At 43.1% G+C, this 17,600-nt stretch overlaps 1 protein-coding gene across 1 annotated transcript in view; it reads left to right on the top strand.

Moving 5' to 3' along the window:
- Positions 1-4,181, top strand: part of LOC145406155 (uncharacterized) — a 33,224-nt gene extending 29,043 nt beyond the window's left edge. Inside the window, exons 10-11 of the mRNA XM_080277355.1 lie at positions 2,345-2,515; positions 3,793-4,181. Of these exons, the coding sequence (XP_080133481.1) occupies positions 2,345-2,515; positions 3,793-4,059 (438 nt within the window). The 3' untranslated portion in view covers positions 4,060-4,181. The remainder of the gene's footprint in view (positions 1-2,344; positions 2,516-3,792) is intronic.
- The last annotated feature ends 13,419 nt before the right edge of the window (positions 4,182-17,600 follow it).

Genomic DNA, 17,600 nt, shown 5'->3' with positions numbered 1-17,600 from the left:
GAAGTACATCCCACAGCACAAAGAAGCAGATAAGAAAATACAGAAATGGTTCAATACAGAATGTAAAAAATCAAAAGAAAGAAGAGATTTGTTGTGGAATAGATACAGAAGACACAATAGTGAAAGGGCATATAATAATTACAAACAGGCAAGAAACAACTATACAAGAATAAGGAGGGAAGCCCAAAAACAGTTTGAGGAGGATATAATAAATAAAAGTAGTGATCAACCAAAGCTGTTTTACAGCTATATCAGAAGCAAAACCAAAGTAAAAGATATAATACAATCCATTACGGACGAGGGAATCACTTGTACACAAGAGAAGGATATTTGATAGTTTTTACAGAAGAAAAAAATTTTGAGAGGGACTATGTGGAACACGCATGTCCACACATACTACCAGATATACAAATAGCAGAAAAAGTAATACAGGAGGAGTTGAGTGGATTAGATAGAGGAAAAGCAAGTGGTCCTGATGAAATTTCTTGTTGGGTATTACGAGAATGTGCAAATGAGTTAAGTAAACCATTATTTTTAATTTTCAAGAAATCCTTGAGTCAAGGGAAACTACCTGATATTTGGAAAAAAAAAAAAAAAAAGCAAATATTGTCCCCTTATTCAAGAAAGGAAATAGACAAAATCCACTCAACTACCGACCAGTATCACTGACCAGTGTTGTAAGCAAGGTATTAGAAAAACTTATAAGAAAAGCTTGGGTAAATCATCTAGAAGAACACAGTATGATAACAGAAGGACAGTTTGGTTTCAGAAAAGGAAAATCATGTGTTACTAATCTGTTGAGCTACTATGACAGAGTAACAAACACAATACAGGAAAGGGAAGGATGGGTGGACAGTATCTATTTAGATTTCAAGAAAGCTTTTGACACAGTACCACACCAAAGACTTTTATGGAAACTGTACCATCAAGGAGGAATTCGAGGCAAACTGTTTTGTTGGATGCAAAACTTTCTCATAAAAAGAGAAATGAGGACAGTACTTAGAGGAAACTACTCATCATGGAAAGAAGTGACTAGTGGAGTTCCACAGGGTTCAGTGCTGGCACCAATCATGTTTTTAGTGTATATAAATGATATAAACAGTAACACTGGAAATGAGAGCTATATGAACATGTTTGCAGATGATGCAAAAATACAAAGGAGAATTACTAACACAGACTCTTGTAGGGAGCTACAAGAAGAATTAAACAAACTTCATGAATGGAGTAGTACATGGCAAATGGAATTCAGTGTGGACAAGTGTCATGTAATCAAGTTTGGTAAAAGTGGAAAAAGACCTGATTGGGATTATAAGTTAGGAAATAAAACCCTATACACATCAGAAAGAGAGAAAGACCTAGGTGTGATTATCAATAACAGACTATCTCCGGCTGACCACATCAGCGAGAAGGTACGGAACGTGTATACATTGCTTGCAAATATGAGAATAGCATTCACATACATAAATGAAGACATGCTAAGAAGGATAATAACATCATTCATTAGACCAACCCTGGAATATGCATCAGTAGTCTGGAGTCCTCATCTCAAAAAGCATATAGACAAGATTGAAAAAGTTCAAAGGGCCGCTACAAGATGGATACCAAGCTTACGGGACCTAAGTTATGAAGAAAGACTAAATAAACTGAATCTACCAACACTACAGGAGAGAAGGAAAAGAGGTGACATGATAATGCTATATAAGTGCATATCAGGAAAGGAGAAAATAGACATAAATGATTACTTAACATATGGAGAAGCATCAGCAAGAGGACACTGCAAAAAACTGCATAAGAAGAGAGGTGATAAAGACGTAAGGAAATTCAGTTTCCCAAACAGAGCAATTGATCAATGGAATGCACTACCGAATGAAATAGTGTGTGCCAAAACAATTCACAAATTTAAGGAGATGTACGATAAATATGGTTTAAGTCACGGGACAGTATGAGCTTGACTCATTCCTGTAAAGATACAATTAGGTAAGAACACACACACACACACAGTGTTCTATTATTCTTTGCCATTCAGCTTCTCTTCTCCCTCCCTTTCTTCTTCCTTTTCCCTATTATACTCGTTTCCTTCCACTCACCTCATCGTATCCTCCCTGCATTTTCTACCACCATCACCATCACTACTTCTACTAATGCGACTACTACTACTACTACTGCAATCACAATACCACTACTGGTACAGCTGCTGCTGCTGCTGCTACTACTTCGTCCACTACTACTACTACTACAACTATTATAATGACAACCACTACTAATTTTTATTATTGTTATTATTATTATTATTATTATTATTATTATTATTACACCTTTGTTCTCCCTGGTCTTCCCCCATCAGGCAGAGGGTGACATCCCCAGGGCCAGATCTCCGAGCCGCAGCCCCTCACCGCCCCCGGCCCCGTCCCTGAAGCACAAGGGGCCGGTGCCATTGTCTGCAGCGAGGGGTGTGGGTCCCTCCAAGCAGCAGAGACTCACACAGGAGCAGAAGGACAAGCTGTTCAAGATGCTGGTGAGTTATACAGTGTTCCTTGAGTTGAGAGTTGTTTTTGTTGTTCAATAGGATACGTTTATGTGAAGCTACAGAACGTGGTGAATATTTTTGATGTATCCAATACAGCCAGGATTCCGGGAGCTTGAATGATGAGTGAATGGAAGTGTGGCCCATTGGACTGGGCAAATTTGGGCTGTCTGGACATTGCTACTCCCTAGGGTGGGAAAGGAGGTCCAGATGATAATGGTGATGGTGATTATATATATATATATATATATATGTATAGATAGATAGATATAGGTAGATAGATAGATAGATAGATATAGATAGATAGATATAGGTAGATAGATAGATAGATAGATATAGATAGATAGATAGATAGATATACAATAAGACCTCACTATAGCAGACTAATTGGGGCCCAAACCATTCCAATAATTTCGATAAAAGCGACATTCAGACTTCCCCCAGCTAACCCGGACTTTTCCCGATATATCAGACATTAGTCTGGATTGCACGAATGGTTTTTAAACTGTTTTGACTACCATTGTGGTACTGTACTGTGTTATACCTTCACTACATTAATCAGTTGATATATACAGTAATACTGTACTGTACACTGATAAACATGTCTTTTATTTACCTCATTGTGGTGAACATAGCTGAAGTGGTCAGGCAGTCCACACTGCTTCTGGCTGTATCGGACTTTTTCTGATATACTGTATATGAATTTAGTCCGGTACCTCCTTGAGTTTGATAAAAGCGAATTCCAGTATATTGAAGTCCGTTATATCAAGGTCTTACTATATATATATATATATGTACCGTACGTATGTATATATATACACTTATATATACTGGTGTATATGTATATGTATATATATATATATATATATATATATATATATATATATATGTGTATGTATGTATGTTGAAGATTGGTTGTGGTCATGGTGATGATGATGATGATTTTTTAGTAATAATGATGATGATATGACCATCCAATATTCTCATCTCTTCAGTGAATATGACTTTTTCATAATGATGATGATGATGATGAATATGACATTTTGATGATGATGATGATGATGATGAATATGACTTTTTGATAATGATGAATGAGACTTTTTGATAATGATGCTGAATATGACTTGTTAATAATGATGATGATGATGATGATGTTTTAACATTGATGATGATGACTTAAATAACAGTGATGATAAGCTTTTGATAATAATAATAATAATAATAATAATAATAATGAAGGTGATGCTAATGATGGTTCTTGTCACCAGATGGACGAGGATGAAGACGTGGATGTCAACAAGGTCCAGTCTCTCCTGAAGGTCAACACCGCACCGCCACCTTTGCACTACCGGCCGAGCCCATACCAGCAGCAGTGGCCATTGAGGGGCGGCGGCAACCAGTTTCCCAGGTTTCCCCCCCCGAGCCGAGCCCCAGTGCCGAAACGGAAGAAGAAGCCGTTGCAGCAGCCGGCTTTCCGATTCATGACCCCACAGCCCAGCGTGTACAGCTCTGCCCCTGTGTATTATAAGAAATAGCCAGGAAACAGTTTAATGGTAGCAAGGATGTGGTTGGAAAAACAGCAAGTAGGCGGTAGATGTGGATGTGATGCGTCAGGAGAAACACACTGAGGTGGTTTGGCCATGTGGAGAGGATGGAGAGTGAGAGACTGACAAGGAGGGTGTATGTGAGTGAGGTGGAGTAGGGAAGAGGGAGGGGGAGGCCAAGGATGAGATGGAGGGATGGAGTGGAGAGGTATATGAGAGAGGAGGTTGTGAGCTGGGAGCAGGGCAATGAAATGGTGGGGGACAGGGCGACATGGAGGCGGTTTGTTTGTGGCCACCCCTTATCGGATTAAGGCATCTTACATACTGTAGTGTATCTTATCGTATCATTTATAAATGTATCAGCATGCTTGTATACATCAGCTTTGGTCACCTAATGGAGGCTTTCCACAGTGCTCGATCTCTGGCAGCCTCCCTATTCAATCAGTCCCTAATCCCTGAGGTTACCCTCTGTGACCTCATCCCAGGTTTTTTTTGCTCTGCCTCCCGCAACCCTACCCCTTACTTTCACACTTTTCACCTTCTGCACCCAGTTGTCATCCTCCATCCTCTCCACATGCCCAAACCATCTCAATCTATCCCTTTTCATCACAGCACCAGTCCCATCCTTCCTTTCAACTCTTCCATCAAAAAACCTTGCCCCGCCCCCCATCACAAGTCCTGCATTCAAGGATGCACTGCACATCCATCTAATCCTTGTCATTTCTGTATGTTTGAGGCTACGAATATCCTCCTCCTTTACTACCCAGGTCTCATTACCATACAGCATTACATTCATAACACATGCCGTATACAAAGATCCCTTAGCGCAGAGGGAGAGCCCTTTCAATGTCAGGAGAGGCAACAGCTCCCTGAACTTTTTCCAACCACTCCTCACTCTAGCCACAGAGCACATAACATGCCTCCCAAAAAACAAGTCTCTTCCACACACTGAAGAGACTCAAGTTTAATCCTTTCACGCCTGACAATCTCCACCTGCTCTCCCTAACACACCACACACATAAAATCAGCATTATCTCACAATCTACCTCTAATACCACTACATCTCTTGTGCACCCACTTATCACTAACACTGCACAAGATGGAATTACTTCCCACGCCCTTGAGACAGACCACACATGGCCACTCTCCCTCTTCTTTGACTGTATTGCCACCAACCCATTCTGTCTCTCCACCTCCTGATCGTTCCTCCACCTCCCTTTCATTCTCTGCAGTCAACACCAAGTCATCAGCATACAACATTTTCCATGGGAGTCCATTTCTGAAGTCATGTGATAGGGCTTCAAGCACCATGACCAATGACAAGGGGCACAAGACTGACCCCTGATGCACGCCAACAGTCATGGAACTCTCATCACACATCATGTACTGTGAAAAAAAAAGTTGGCCTGAAATATCCTACAGCACAAGTAAAGTCAGCCCCAGCGTATTATAAAGTGGTTACAGGACAGGGGTTCAGTTGAAACTGAATATATTGAGAGCAAGAAACACTTAAAGAGGCTAGTGAAGAGGAAAAAGGAGGAGGTAAATGATGATCTGGGAAAAAAAAATGAATGCGAACTACTCTGAAAAGAGGAAGTTATTCTGGAAAGAAGTGCGGAAATGTAGAAGTGAAAGCGGAAAGAAATGTGTTGTATTATAAATAATGGTTAAATAATGGCAAGTAAATGGGGTGATGGTGGCCAGATTGGTAGTGGGATGGCCTGCTGTCCTAATGTTTAAATCCTGGCTGGGTTGTCTATCTATCTATCTATTGCTAGACGCCTTAATCCCGTAAGGGGTGGCCACAAACAAATCGCCTCCATGTCACCCTGTCCCCCTCCATTTCTCTGCCCTGCTCCCAGCTCACTCCCCCGTCTCTCATATACCTCTCCACTCCATCCCTCCATCTCATATTAACATTTTGAATTTTGTTAAAACAGATATTATTCATGTACAGTAAGACCAACCAACATGTAAACACAGCCAAGACAATACCAATACACCAGTCTGAATGAGAGCCTTAACATGTTCTCATTATGGATGGTGGGTGTTAGTGCTGAAGTGGTGACATGTGCATGTGTGTGGTATGTGAGAGGACTGCTGGGCCTTGAAGCCTGTGCCTGGAGTTGGACAGAAAGAATTATAGTGAAGGTAAATGGTAGAATAAGGAAGTATGGTTGGGTATATGGTAGAATGAGGAAGTATGGTTGGGTGAATGGTAGAATGAGGAGGTATGGTTGGGTATAGCCTATGGTAGAATGAGGAAGTTGTTTGGGTGAATGGTAGAATGAAGAAGTGTGGTTGGGTGAATGGTCGAATGAGGAGGTATGGTTGGGTGAATGGTAGAATGAGGATGTATTCATTGGGGTAATGGAGTAATTGCTTTAGGGTAGATTATTTTTCTTTGTTACCTCTCAGGTGGAGCCAGGATTCCAGGGGCCTGAATAGTGAATGAATGAGAGTGTGGCCCAATCAACTGGTCAGTCTTTGGTTAGCCATCTCCATAACCTGACTGCTGAGATGTAATAATAGATTAACACTGGAATATAATGCCAGTCCCAAGGCAGTCTTCTGAAGTGGATGCAGAGCTGTAGCATTGGATTTTTTCAGCCCCAGAGCTACTATAGTTGCAGCGCATGACTCTGAGGTTGCCATTATTGTACCCTGGCAACCTACCATTCAAAAGTGTGTCCCATTTCGTATCATATTATACACGAATATGTTATACACAGATATTATTATACACGAGCATATAATACACAGATCACGTGCCTCATATAATACACGAAATCAGAAGCACTTTTCAGTGGTAGGTTGCCAGGGCACGATAATAACAGCCTCGGAGACACACCGCGTCTGTAGAAATACACTGGAAAAGACCAGAAAGCTGGGCCAAGTGAAGGGTGAAGAACCATAGGCCTTCATTCCTGTCCCTAGCACCTCTTCCTCAGCCACTTATTTCAGCATATGCCAGCAGCTTATTGACCTCTTCCATCCAATGATGTATTTGTTCTTTCTTCCTCCACTGGTGCTAATGAGGAGCCAGCATGTGGTGGCAGTGTGTACCCTGGGTGGAGCAGCTGCAGCATCCACCCACGAGCCACACCACCTCATATTTCCTTGTACCTCACTATGGAATGGACCTTGGTCCAACCCTAGTGTGGCGTTTTTTCACAAGGGGGCATCGGATCCCTACACAGTGCACTGTATCTGTAGGATGGCCCTATAGGAGCAGTTGCTTACTTGTGGTTGACAGGTCAGCTTGGCCACACAGACTAGGGTTAGCCAACAACAACAGTAACATATTCTGTCACAGTTCATTGTCTTTTAAATATAAAGCTGGCCTCAATACTGACATGGCGTATGGGCCTGATGGGGTCCCTCTTGTTGTCCTCAAGAAGTGTGCTTTGAACTTACACCCTGCCTAGGTAAACACTTCTTCCTTTGTGTGTTGACTTGTACCTTTCCCTCATGCTGGAAGTTTGGTGTCAACCAACCTGTCCCGAGGAAGGGTGACCATTGCCAGCCCCTGTCGCCCATTTGCTTTAACAGTCTGTTTTTCTAAAGTTTTTGAATTTGTTCTTTAAAAAATTTTAAATCGCCATTCCTATCATAATCTTTCCAATTGCCAGTATGGATTCTGGCAGGGATGCTCCACTGGTGATCTTCTCACCTTCCTTTCAGACTCCTGGTCATCCTTCTTTCGGGACTTTGGTGAAAGCTTTGCCAGTGCACTTGACATCTCAAAGGCTTTCGATCGAGTCTGGCATAAATCTTTAATTTCCAAACTGCCCTCCTACAGTTTCTATCCTTCTGTCTGTGCCTTCATCTGTAGCTTCCTTTCTGGTCGTTCTATAGCCGCTGTTGTAGACGGCCATCGTTCTTCTCTTAGATCTATCAACAGTGGTGTTCCACAGGGCTCTGTCCTATCACCAACTCTCTTCCTTTTATTCATCAATGACCTTCTGAGCTGTATATCTAACCTTATCCACTCATACACTGATGACTCCACCCTTCACCTTTCCATTCATTTCCTGCAGCGTCCATCTCTGCTGTGTTACTTCAACACACAAGGCATGAGGCTGTGACGCACCTAATGTCTGACTTGGCTCACATGTCTGATTGGCATAAAAGTAATCTTGTTATTAATGCACCGAAAATTCAGTTCTTAGATTTTTCTCAACATCATCATCATCATCATCATCTGGACTTCCTTTCCCACCCTAGGGCGGTGTGAAGAGTAGCAGTGTCCAGACAGCTTAAGTTTGCCCAGTTCAATGGGCCATGCTTCCATTCACTCATTATTCAAGCCCACAGAATCCTGGCTCCATCAGATTAGCCAAAAAATTTCACCACATTCTGTATCTTTCTACCCATCAAAATCTTCCTCAGGAGTATCCTCTGATATTTACCAGTATCCAACTCAATCCTGTATCATCTTGGAACATACTTGGGGTTTCATACCCTGAGGATTTATCTTGGAAACATCATATTTCATCTCTTGTAAAATCTGCTTCCAAGAGATTAGGTGTGCTAAGCCAACTCTGTACCTTCTTTACCCCTGCACAGTTGTTGATTTTATACACAGGCTTTATTTGCTCCTGTGTGGAGTACAACTCTCATGTATGGGGAGGCTCCCCACATACAGCTCTTCTCAACAAGGTGGAGTCAAAGGCTTTTCATCTCATTAACTCTCCTCCTCTTACTGGCTCCCTTCAGCCTTTGTCTCATTCTTGCACTGTTGCATTGCTACTTCAATGGTCACTGCCCCTCTGAACTGTCTGCTTGCATCACTCCACAACTATGTTGGGTGCACAGCACCCATCTAGCAACAAACTCTCATCCCTTTTCTGTCCAACTCTCTGATGCAAGAGTTAACTGTTACTCCCAGTCCATCATGTATGCAACAGGTCAACTCTGGAACTGTCTTCCTTTTTCTGTATTTCCCACTGCTTAGGCCTTCCAGTCTTTTAAATGCAGTGTATCCAGGCATCTTGAGATGAAAGAATTTTAATTTGGCTCTCTGTTATTTTGTTTGTTTGTTTTTTTGGGTGGAACAGTCTTGCAGCCCTAATGGGTATTGGTTCCTTCTTCCATTTAAAAAAAAAAAAAAAAAAAAAAAAAAAAAAAAAAAAAAATCAGGAAGTCCATTAATTACTTGCCTCACCATCTGTGTTGATGTCTTGACTCGCTCAGATGTTCGTCATCGTTCTTTCACCTTAATTTGTCTTAGATTTTCATCCATTTGCAGCTGTAGTTTGTTTACATCTGACAAAGACTCTTGACTCTTTTCAGTTCAGTTGGTGGCCATAGATGTCAGTAGCAACCAGGGAGATTCTTTTCTACCTCATAGTGAAGACTCACTGAATTTCATGCTACCACGACTTAGTATTCAAGCTGTGAGAGTGACCCTGTTCCATCATATATAAACAAATTGATTACAGCATCACATACAAGCATAGAATGACAGTGTTTCAGCTCTGTGTCCTTTCCATAGCACTTCTTCAGGACTGGTATCAATTCCACTGTTAATTATTGCTATAATTCAGCCTTCAACATAAAATTACGGCAATTTTAGGTCATTAGAGTAAAAAGAATATAGTTGTTGTTCACCCCAATCTTTCTGATTCACTTTCTGTTGACAAATTGGAGTTTCTCCAATCTGTCTGATCGAGCTGACCCATTAACCGCAGGCAACTGCCCCTGCAGGGTCATCCCGTGTGGCTGAGAGCACCCAGCACGGCAAGGCTTGGGGATTAGTGTGGAGGTTTGGTTCCAGGATGGAGTATATTAGTGTTGTCTTACCAAATCATATTATACAATAAATGTTGAAAACCCAAGATTTTTATTTGATAATCCACATGCAATATAATGAATGATGAACAATGAACAGACTGGCAGCAAAGAATATTATGCTGCCTGGTGTTCAATGGTGACAAGTACTGTTGTTGCAGCAGGTGCTTGTTGTTGTTGTTGTTGCTCCACCCCAGTATCTGGTCAAGAAGACACACAGACAACAAGCAAGCAACTACCTTCCTGTGGCACAGTGTTTTGCCAGGGTGGGAACATTTCCTTCCTCATGTCAAGGTGCAGAGAAAGTGGAAGAGACACAGCCCTTAAGATCATGACCTGTGTACAGTGAAGTCTTTATATACAGCCGTTCATTATGTGATAAATCGCTCCAGTGATAATTCAGAAGTTATACTCCTTTCTGGAATAAAGAGAGAAAATTGGTTACGATTTCACTGGAACAATAATTGCGACGGCTACCTCTGAGAATCTTGTGTGGATGTGTTGATGCATGCAAGCCAACAGTCTGCCATCTGAGCCAAGAGGGCAGCCCAGCAAAGTATTTACATTTGCTGTGATTGCCTGCCTTTATTTTCATTTTGTGCATGCAAGGCCGTTGAAACACAACTGCTATCGCTAAATAACAGTGCAAGTTTTTAACAAATAGTGCAGTGTGCAATATTAAATGAAATGATAACTTTTTGTGTGAATTACTGAAACTTGCTACCCCTAGTAGAAAGTTCGTGCTATTGAGGGCAAGCCTCACTACAACCAGCCCCCCTAAGTCACCAGTCATTGTCGGACTCCCGTAGGAGGCGAGACCACAGATGCAGTCACAGAGGGACGCCCCCAGGACTCCCGGCTGATACCTCCCTAGACAAGCCGGCAAACTGCCCTCCACCAAGGGCAGGAGCAAGACAGCGCGCCTTCTCGACCTGTTCAGCTCCAGCCCCGAGGGCCGACACACCGACGGAGGCCCCTCCAGTGAAAGACGTCCCTCTACACCGCCCAGCAGCCCTCACCCGACGATCCGGCGTACGATAGTGGTCTCGCGCCCCTTCAGAGAGCGCGCACCTGACGAGACACCTGTCACACCTGGGCGCCACCAGCAGTTATCTTATTAGCCCACTAGTCTCAGACTCAGATCCTTATACTTCCTATAGTGTGTATGATTTGTCACATTGTATTGTGTCAAGTCGCTGTATTCTTTGTGGGTAATATACTTGTAAGACTGGCTAGCCTGTGTTTTCAAGCCCTGTTCCTTTGGTGGCAGGCTCTGGACCCAGTTTTGTTAAGAACCCAAACTCTGACCCACATACTCAGAGAGCAAGAAGTTATCCCTGAGCACGTGGCATAACAGAAGCAGTAGGAAGTATAATCGCTCAGAGGGAGGTAAACAAAACCTCTTTAGCCACTTAGTACGGGCATGGTGTGTGTGTGTGTGTGTGTGTGTGTGTGCGTGTGTGTGTGTTGGAGTGGGAGACCTTGACACGCCCACTCATTAGGCTGTTTGTAGATGCCAAGTAGTCAAAATTAATTCCCATATTTACATTGTATACAAATGCACAAAAATTAGTTTGTATATTTTGCTATGTGGTTTTTGATTATTGGGCGTTTTGTTTGAATATTAGGTGCATAATGACAAAGAAAATGAGTGGATAAAATAACCTAATAATGCTTTTAAGTTTGGATATCGAATGAAAATACAGGTAAATGATGCATGGTGAATTTTCTGAATAGGTTACCTGCACTTTGGATAATCATACTATAAATAATTAGAACATGAGTCTCTCTCTCTCTCTCTCTTTCTCTCTCATTAAAAGGACATTCGTTTAGTAACTGCGGAGTTTGCGGTTAGTCACTACGAGTGGCCTTGACTGTGTTGCCAACTTAGCGGGAAAAATTCTTAAACCTTACCGATTGTCTGAGCACTGTCTTTTATTTTTCCTGTGTGTGTGTGTGTGTGTGTGTGTGTGTGTGTGTGTGTGTGTGTGTGTGTGTGTGTGTGTTCCTGAATCTGGCGGATTTTTATCATTTCTGACACCAATCTAGCGGATTTTTACATTTTCATTTGGCAACACTGATGCTGATCACGCCGCACTGCCAGTACCTCATGCGACCGCGCCGTCGCCGCACGCCGCACGTGAGATGTCAGTGTGTTGTTGAAGCGCAAGAAGTGGGTGCGTTGCGTTTTACAATCGTGTCCTGCCCAAGGTTTAGTGAGATACTGTCCTGCGTAGCTCTTGCCTTGCCTAACGCCACATCTTGCCTCGCCATTACTACATCACTTCTCCATGGTGACCGCAAGTCTTGTATTTTCGAAAACACTACCGGTGAGTTGTCTGTACTAACAGGTTTTGTCTTTTTGTAGCTTATTTCACATTCCCTGACTACTGTATATGGCTTTACATCCTTCCCATAGCACTTCTTCCTGACACGCATCATAATCTAATGTTAATCTCTTGTTACATCTCATTGCTCAAGACAGAGATGGCAGTTTTAGCCTAAATTATGAGTAAAAAGCGATGAATAGCAGTTTGTAACGTTAGGCCTCTCTCTCTCTCTCTCTCTCTCTCTCTCTCTCTCTCTCTCTCTCTCTCTCTCTCTCTAGGCCTAAAATTGCCATCTCCATCTTTGAGTGCCGAGGTGTAGCATTAGATTAACACAAGTATATGATGCTAGTCACGAAGAAGTGCTATAAACGGTGTAGACGCCTTATCATCTTTTCACTGACTTGGGCTAAAATTGCCTTATCTCCATCTCAAGTGCCGAGATGTGGCTGTAGATTACCACTGACATACGATGCTAGTCACGAAGAAGTGCTGTGGAAAGGTCGAGGTCGTTGAATTATCCAGAATATATCGCCAAGGAAAAGGTGCTACGGAGTGGGGGGGGAGGGCGAAATACCAAATCGGGGGCTTATTTTTATGTATTGGAAAAGGAATCAAAGGCCAGGAACCCGCATATTGTTCCAAGAAAAAAAGGAAAAAAAAAGATAGCCAAATTCAAGATGCGTTCATTTCGAGATGCCTGGACACACTGCGTTTGAAAGACTGGAGATCATAGGAAGTAGGAAATACAGACAGGAGGAGACAGTTCCAGAGTTGACCTGTTTTGTACATGAAGGACTGGGAGTAACAACTGACTCATGCATCAGAGAGTTGACGAAAGGGATGAGAGTTTGTTGCTAGACGGGTGCTGCGTGCCCGCTGTAGTAGTGAAAGGATGCAGGCAGACAGTTCAGAGCAGTGACCATTGAAGTAGTGGTAGGAAAGAGATAAGATGCAACAAATGGAGCCAGTAAGAGGAGAGTTAATGAGAGGAAATCAGCAGCGAATTGGCACTTGTGATTGGGAAATACGTTTTTTATTGCCTTATAGGTTCATTCACACCCAATTATCTGAAATGCGGGCAAAATTTTGTTTTTAACTTAATTTAAAAATCAGGATTCAGAACGTAAACCAGCTAAAGTTTGCGGAAATGTGTCGCCCTTAGGCTAGCTGGGCAACTCGCACAGACTTGTAGTTTGTATAAATGTTGATTTAACATGCAAATACATTTATTTGTAAATCAATAATTAGGCATAATAGAAGGCTGTGGCACAAAAGAAGAAAGCATACAATGAATGGATGAGAAATAGGGGCGTGGAAGAAGTTGAGAGGCGGAAGAGAGAGTTATATGTAGAAAGAAAGAGAGAGGTGAAAAGATTAGTAAGAGAGAGTAAGAAGAGAGTGGATGAGGAATTTGGAAGGAACTTGAGTGTAAAGTGGAGGGACTGTAAGAAAATGTTCTGGAAAGAGGTGAAAAGAGTAAGACAGGGTGGAAGTGAAGTTAGCAGGGGAGTGAAAGATAAAAATGGTAGATTACTAGTGGAGAAAGGAGAAAAAGTGAGCAGATGGAGAGAACACTTTAAGGAATTGTTGAACGTAGAGGATGGAAGTAATGCAAGTATAAGTGGCTGGGGAATGGCTGGGAGGAGGAGGGAGGTGAGAAGACAGGAAGAAATCAGTAGGATAGAAGTTGTGGAAGCAATGAAGAAAGTTAAATTGGGGAAAGCCCCAGGAATTGATGGAGTGTGTGGTGAAATGCTGAAGCATGGGGGAGAGATAGTATTAGAATGGATGTGGAAGATGTGCAGATTGGCCTGGGAGGAAGGTAGAGTCCCGGAGGATTGGAAGTCAGGTGTAATTATTCCCTTGTACAAAGGAAAAGGGGAAAAAGAAGTGTGTGGTAATCATAGAGGCATTTGTCTTCTTAGTATAATAGGAAAAGTGTTTGATAGGATAAATATTGACAGAGTTAGAGAAAGAACAGAGAAATTAGTTGGAGAAGAACAGGGAGGCTTTAGGAAGGGAAGAGGTTGTGTAGATCAGATATTCATTCCTAGATCTTTAGTGGAAAAGTTTTTAGAGAAGGGAAAGAAGCTGTATGCGGCTTTCATGGATTTGGAGAAAGCATTTGACAGAGTGGATAGACAAGGATTGTCGAAAGTATTAAGAATATATGGAGTAGATGGGAAGTTGTTGAATGCTGTGAAGAGTATGTATGATGGTGCTAAGGCTGCAGTGCGTGTTGATGGTGAACTGAGTGAATTTTTCTCTTTGAAGGTTGGGTTGAAACAGGGATGTGTCATGTCTACATGGTTGTTCAATCTGTACATGGATGGGGTAATAAAAGAGGTACAAGGCAGGGTAGTGGATGTTGGAGTGGCCCTGGTGAGAGAGGGTAGTGTTTGGAAACTCCCTGTACTGTTGATTGCAGATGATACTGTGTTGTTGAATGAAGACGAAGGGGAGCTGCAAGGCTTGGTGGATGAGTTTGGGAGAGTGTGTAAGAAACGGAATCTAAAGGTGAATGTAGGGAAGAGTAAAGTGATTGTCTTCGAGAGAAGTGAAGTCAGTGAATGTACAGCGAGGTTGGATGGTGAGGAAATGGAAAATGTGAGTACGTTTAAGTACTTGGGTAGTGTGATGAGTAAGGATGGAAGTTTGGAGGGTGAAGTGCTTGAAAGGGTACAGCAGGGAAGAAAGGTTGCTGGTTCCTTGAAAGCAGTGATAAGAAACAGGGAAGTGAGCATGGAAGTGAAAAAGTTACTACATGACAGTATTGTGATACCAACTCCAACGTATGGAAGTGAAGCTTGGACGTTGTTGGAGGGACACAAGTCAAGAGTGAAAGCAGTGGAAATGAGTTATTTAAAAGGAGCATGTGGAGTCACATGGAGAGACAGGCTAACAAATGAGGATATAAAGGAGCATTGTGGTGTGGATGTGGATGTGATAGGAAGCGTTAGGAGGAACACACTGAGGTGGTTTGGCCATGTGGAGAGGATGGAGGGTGAGAGACTGACGAGGAGAGTGTATGTGAGTGAGATGGAGGGGGGAAGAGGGAAGGAGAGGCCGAGGATGAGATGGAGGGATGGGGTGGAGAGGTATATGAGAGAGGGGGGTGTGAGTTGGGAGCAGGGCAGTGAAATTGCGGGGGACAGAACGTCGTGGAGGTGATTTGTTTGTGGCCACCCCGTACAGGATTGAGGCGTCTGGCAATAGATAGATAGAAGTCTGTCAAGGCGTGTGATACCACGCGTACTACTACTATTACTGCTACTACTACTACTACTACTGCTGCTGCTACTACTACAACTACTAATACTACTACTACTTCTACTGCTACTACTACTACTACCACCGCCACCACTACTACTACTACTACTACTACTACTACTACCACCACTACTACTACTACTACTACCACTACCACCACCACCACTATTATTACTACTGCTACTACTACTACAACTACTACTACTACTACTGTTACTACCACCACCACCACCACTATTACTACTACTACTACTACCACCACCGCCACCTCATACTATTATAATATGATCATGGTGTAATATGCAGGATAAGTCACTGAGGAAAAGGCATCAAGAAATCAAAATCCGGGGAGTCTATTGTGCATCAGTCCTTGGGTTTACCAGGAAAGGTTGGGTTAATGACGTAGGCAACTATGACGTAAGCGACTATGACGTAGGCAGCTATGACATAAGCAACATTGACTTAAGCAGCGGTAGGGTCTTCATGCGACTTGCCTCTAAGGTGTGATGAGAAGAGGTAGGAATGAGTCTCCTTGGTTACTAGTCAAATTTATCCTCTGATGGCCATAAACTAAGCTGAAAACGATTAGGGTTCTTTGTTAGGTTAGAAGAAAATCTGTCTATTTATCTGTCTATTGCCAGACGCCTTAATCCCTGAAGGGGTGGCCACAGACAAATCGCCTCCATGTCGCGCTGTCCCCCGCCATTTCACTGCCCTGCTCCCAGCTCACACCGCCCTCTCTCATATACCTCTCCACTCCATCCCTCCATCTCATCCTCGGCCTGTAGAAAAAATGAGTCTCCTTGGTTACTATCAGTGTAGAGAAGGTTTGGTGAGGGAAGTGACGTAAGCGAGACAGTCCCTCACGGCAGCAATACCACCATCTGCGTTGATAATTTGAATTGGTGTGACGGGCTGGTATGGTGAATTGGGATTATTTGGTGTGAGAGGCTGGTATGGTGCGTTGGGATCGTTTGAATTGGTGTGACGGGCTGGTATGGTGTGTTGGGATAATTTGAATTGGTGTGACGGGCTGTTATGGTGCGTTGGGATTATTTGGTGTGACAGGCTGGTGTGGTGAGTTGGAATAATTTGGTGTGGCGGGCTGGTATGGTGAGTTGGACACTTCGGCGGTTTTTATTTTCGTCCTTGATCAAGCGAGGCGTGGACCTTGCAAGAGGGGAACAAGTCAAGAGTGAGAGCAGTGGAAATGAGTTACTTGAGAGGAGCATGTGGAGTGACGTGGAGGGACAGGTTGACGAATGAAGAAGTGAAGGAACGTTGTGGGGTGGATGTGGATGTGGTTGAGAAGATTAGGAGAAATACACTGAGGTGGTTTGGACATGTGGAGAGAATGGAGAATGAAAGACTGACTAAGAGGGTGTATGTAGGTGAGGTGGAGGGATGGAGAGGGAGGGGTAGACCGAGGATGAGGTGGAGGGATGGAGAGGGAGGGGTAGACCGAGGATGAGGTGGAGGGATGGAGTGGAGAGGTATATGAGGGAGGGGGGAGTGAGTTGGGGGGGTTAGGAGAAATACACTGAGGTGGTTTGGACATGTGGAGAGAATGGAGAATGAAAGACTGACTAAGAGGGTGTATGTAGGTGAGGTGGAGGGAGGGAGAGGGAGGGGTAGACCGAGGATGGAGGGATGGAGCTGAGAAGTATATGAGGGAGGGGGGAGTGAGTTGGGAGGAGGGTAGTCAAATGGTGGGTGACAGAGAGACTTGGAGGCGTTTTGTCTGTGGCCACCCTTTGCGGGATTAGGGCGTCGGGCTATAGATAGACAGATAGATCATGCTAGGCCGAACACGGTATATAATTTGAAGCTCTTGGTGAAATACAAAGACAAATACATCAGCACAGAGTAGTGGCCTTATTATACAGACAAATGCTGTATACGTTTGTCGAAATATATCACACACATTAATATTATATTTCTATCTATTTATTGCCAGACGTTTTAATCCCGCAAAGAGTGGCCACAAACAAATCGCCTCCATGTCGCCCTGTCCCCCACCATTTCATTGCCCTGCTCCCAGCTCATCCCCCTCTCTCATACACCTCACCACTCCATCCCTCCATCTCATCCTTGGCCTCCCCCTCCCTCTATATTTACACGCACTTAATAGCACTTATA

This window comes from Coenobita brevimanus, chromosome 8, assembly GCF_032717465.1.
Source record: "Coenobita brevimanus isolate Jiangsu-jjx chromosome 8, ASM3271746v2, whole genome shotgun sequence".
In the NCBI taxonomy this organism is placed as follows: Eukaryota; Metazoa; Arthropoda; class Malacostraca; order Decapoda; family Coenobitidae; genus Coenobita; species Coenobita brevimanus.
Note: the sequence above shows the minus strand (reverse complement) of the source record. Positions and strands in the feature narration are given on the sequence as shown.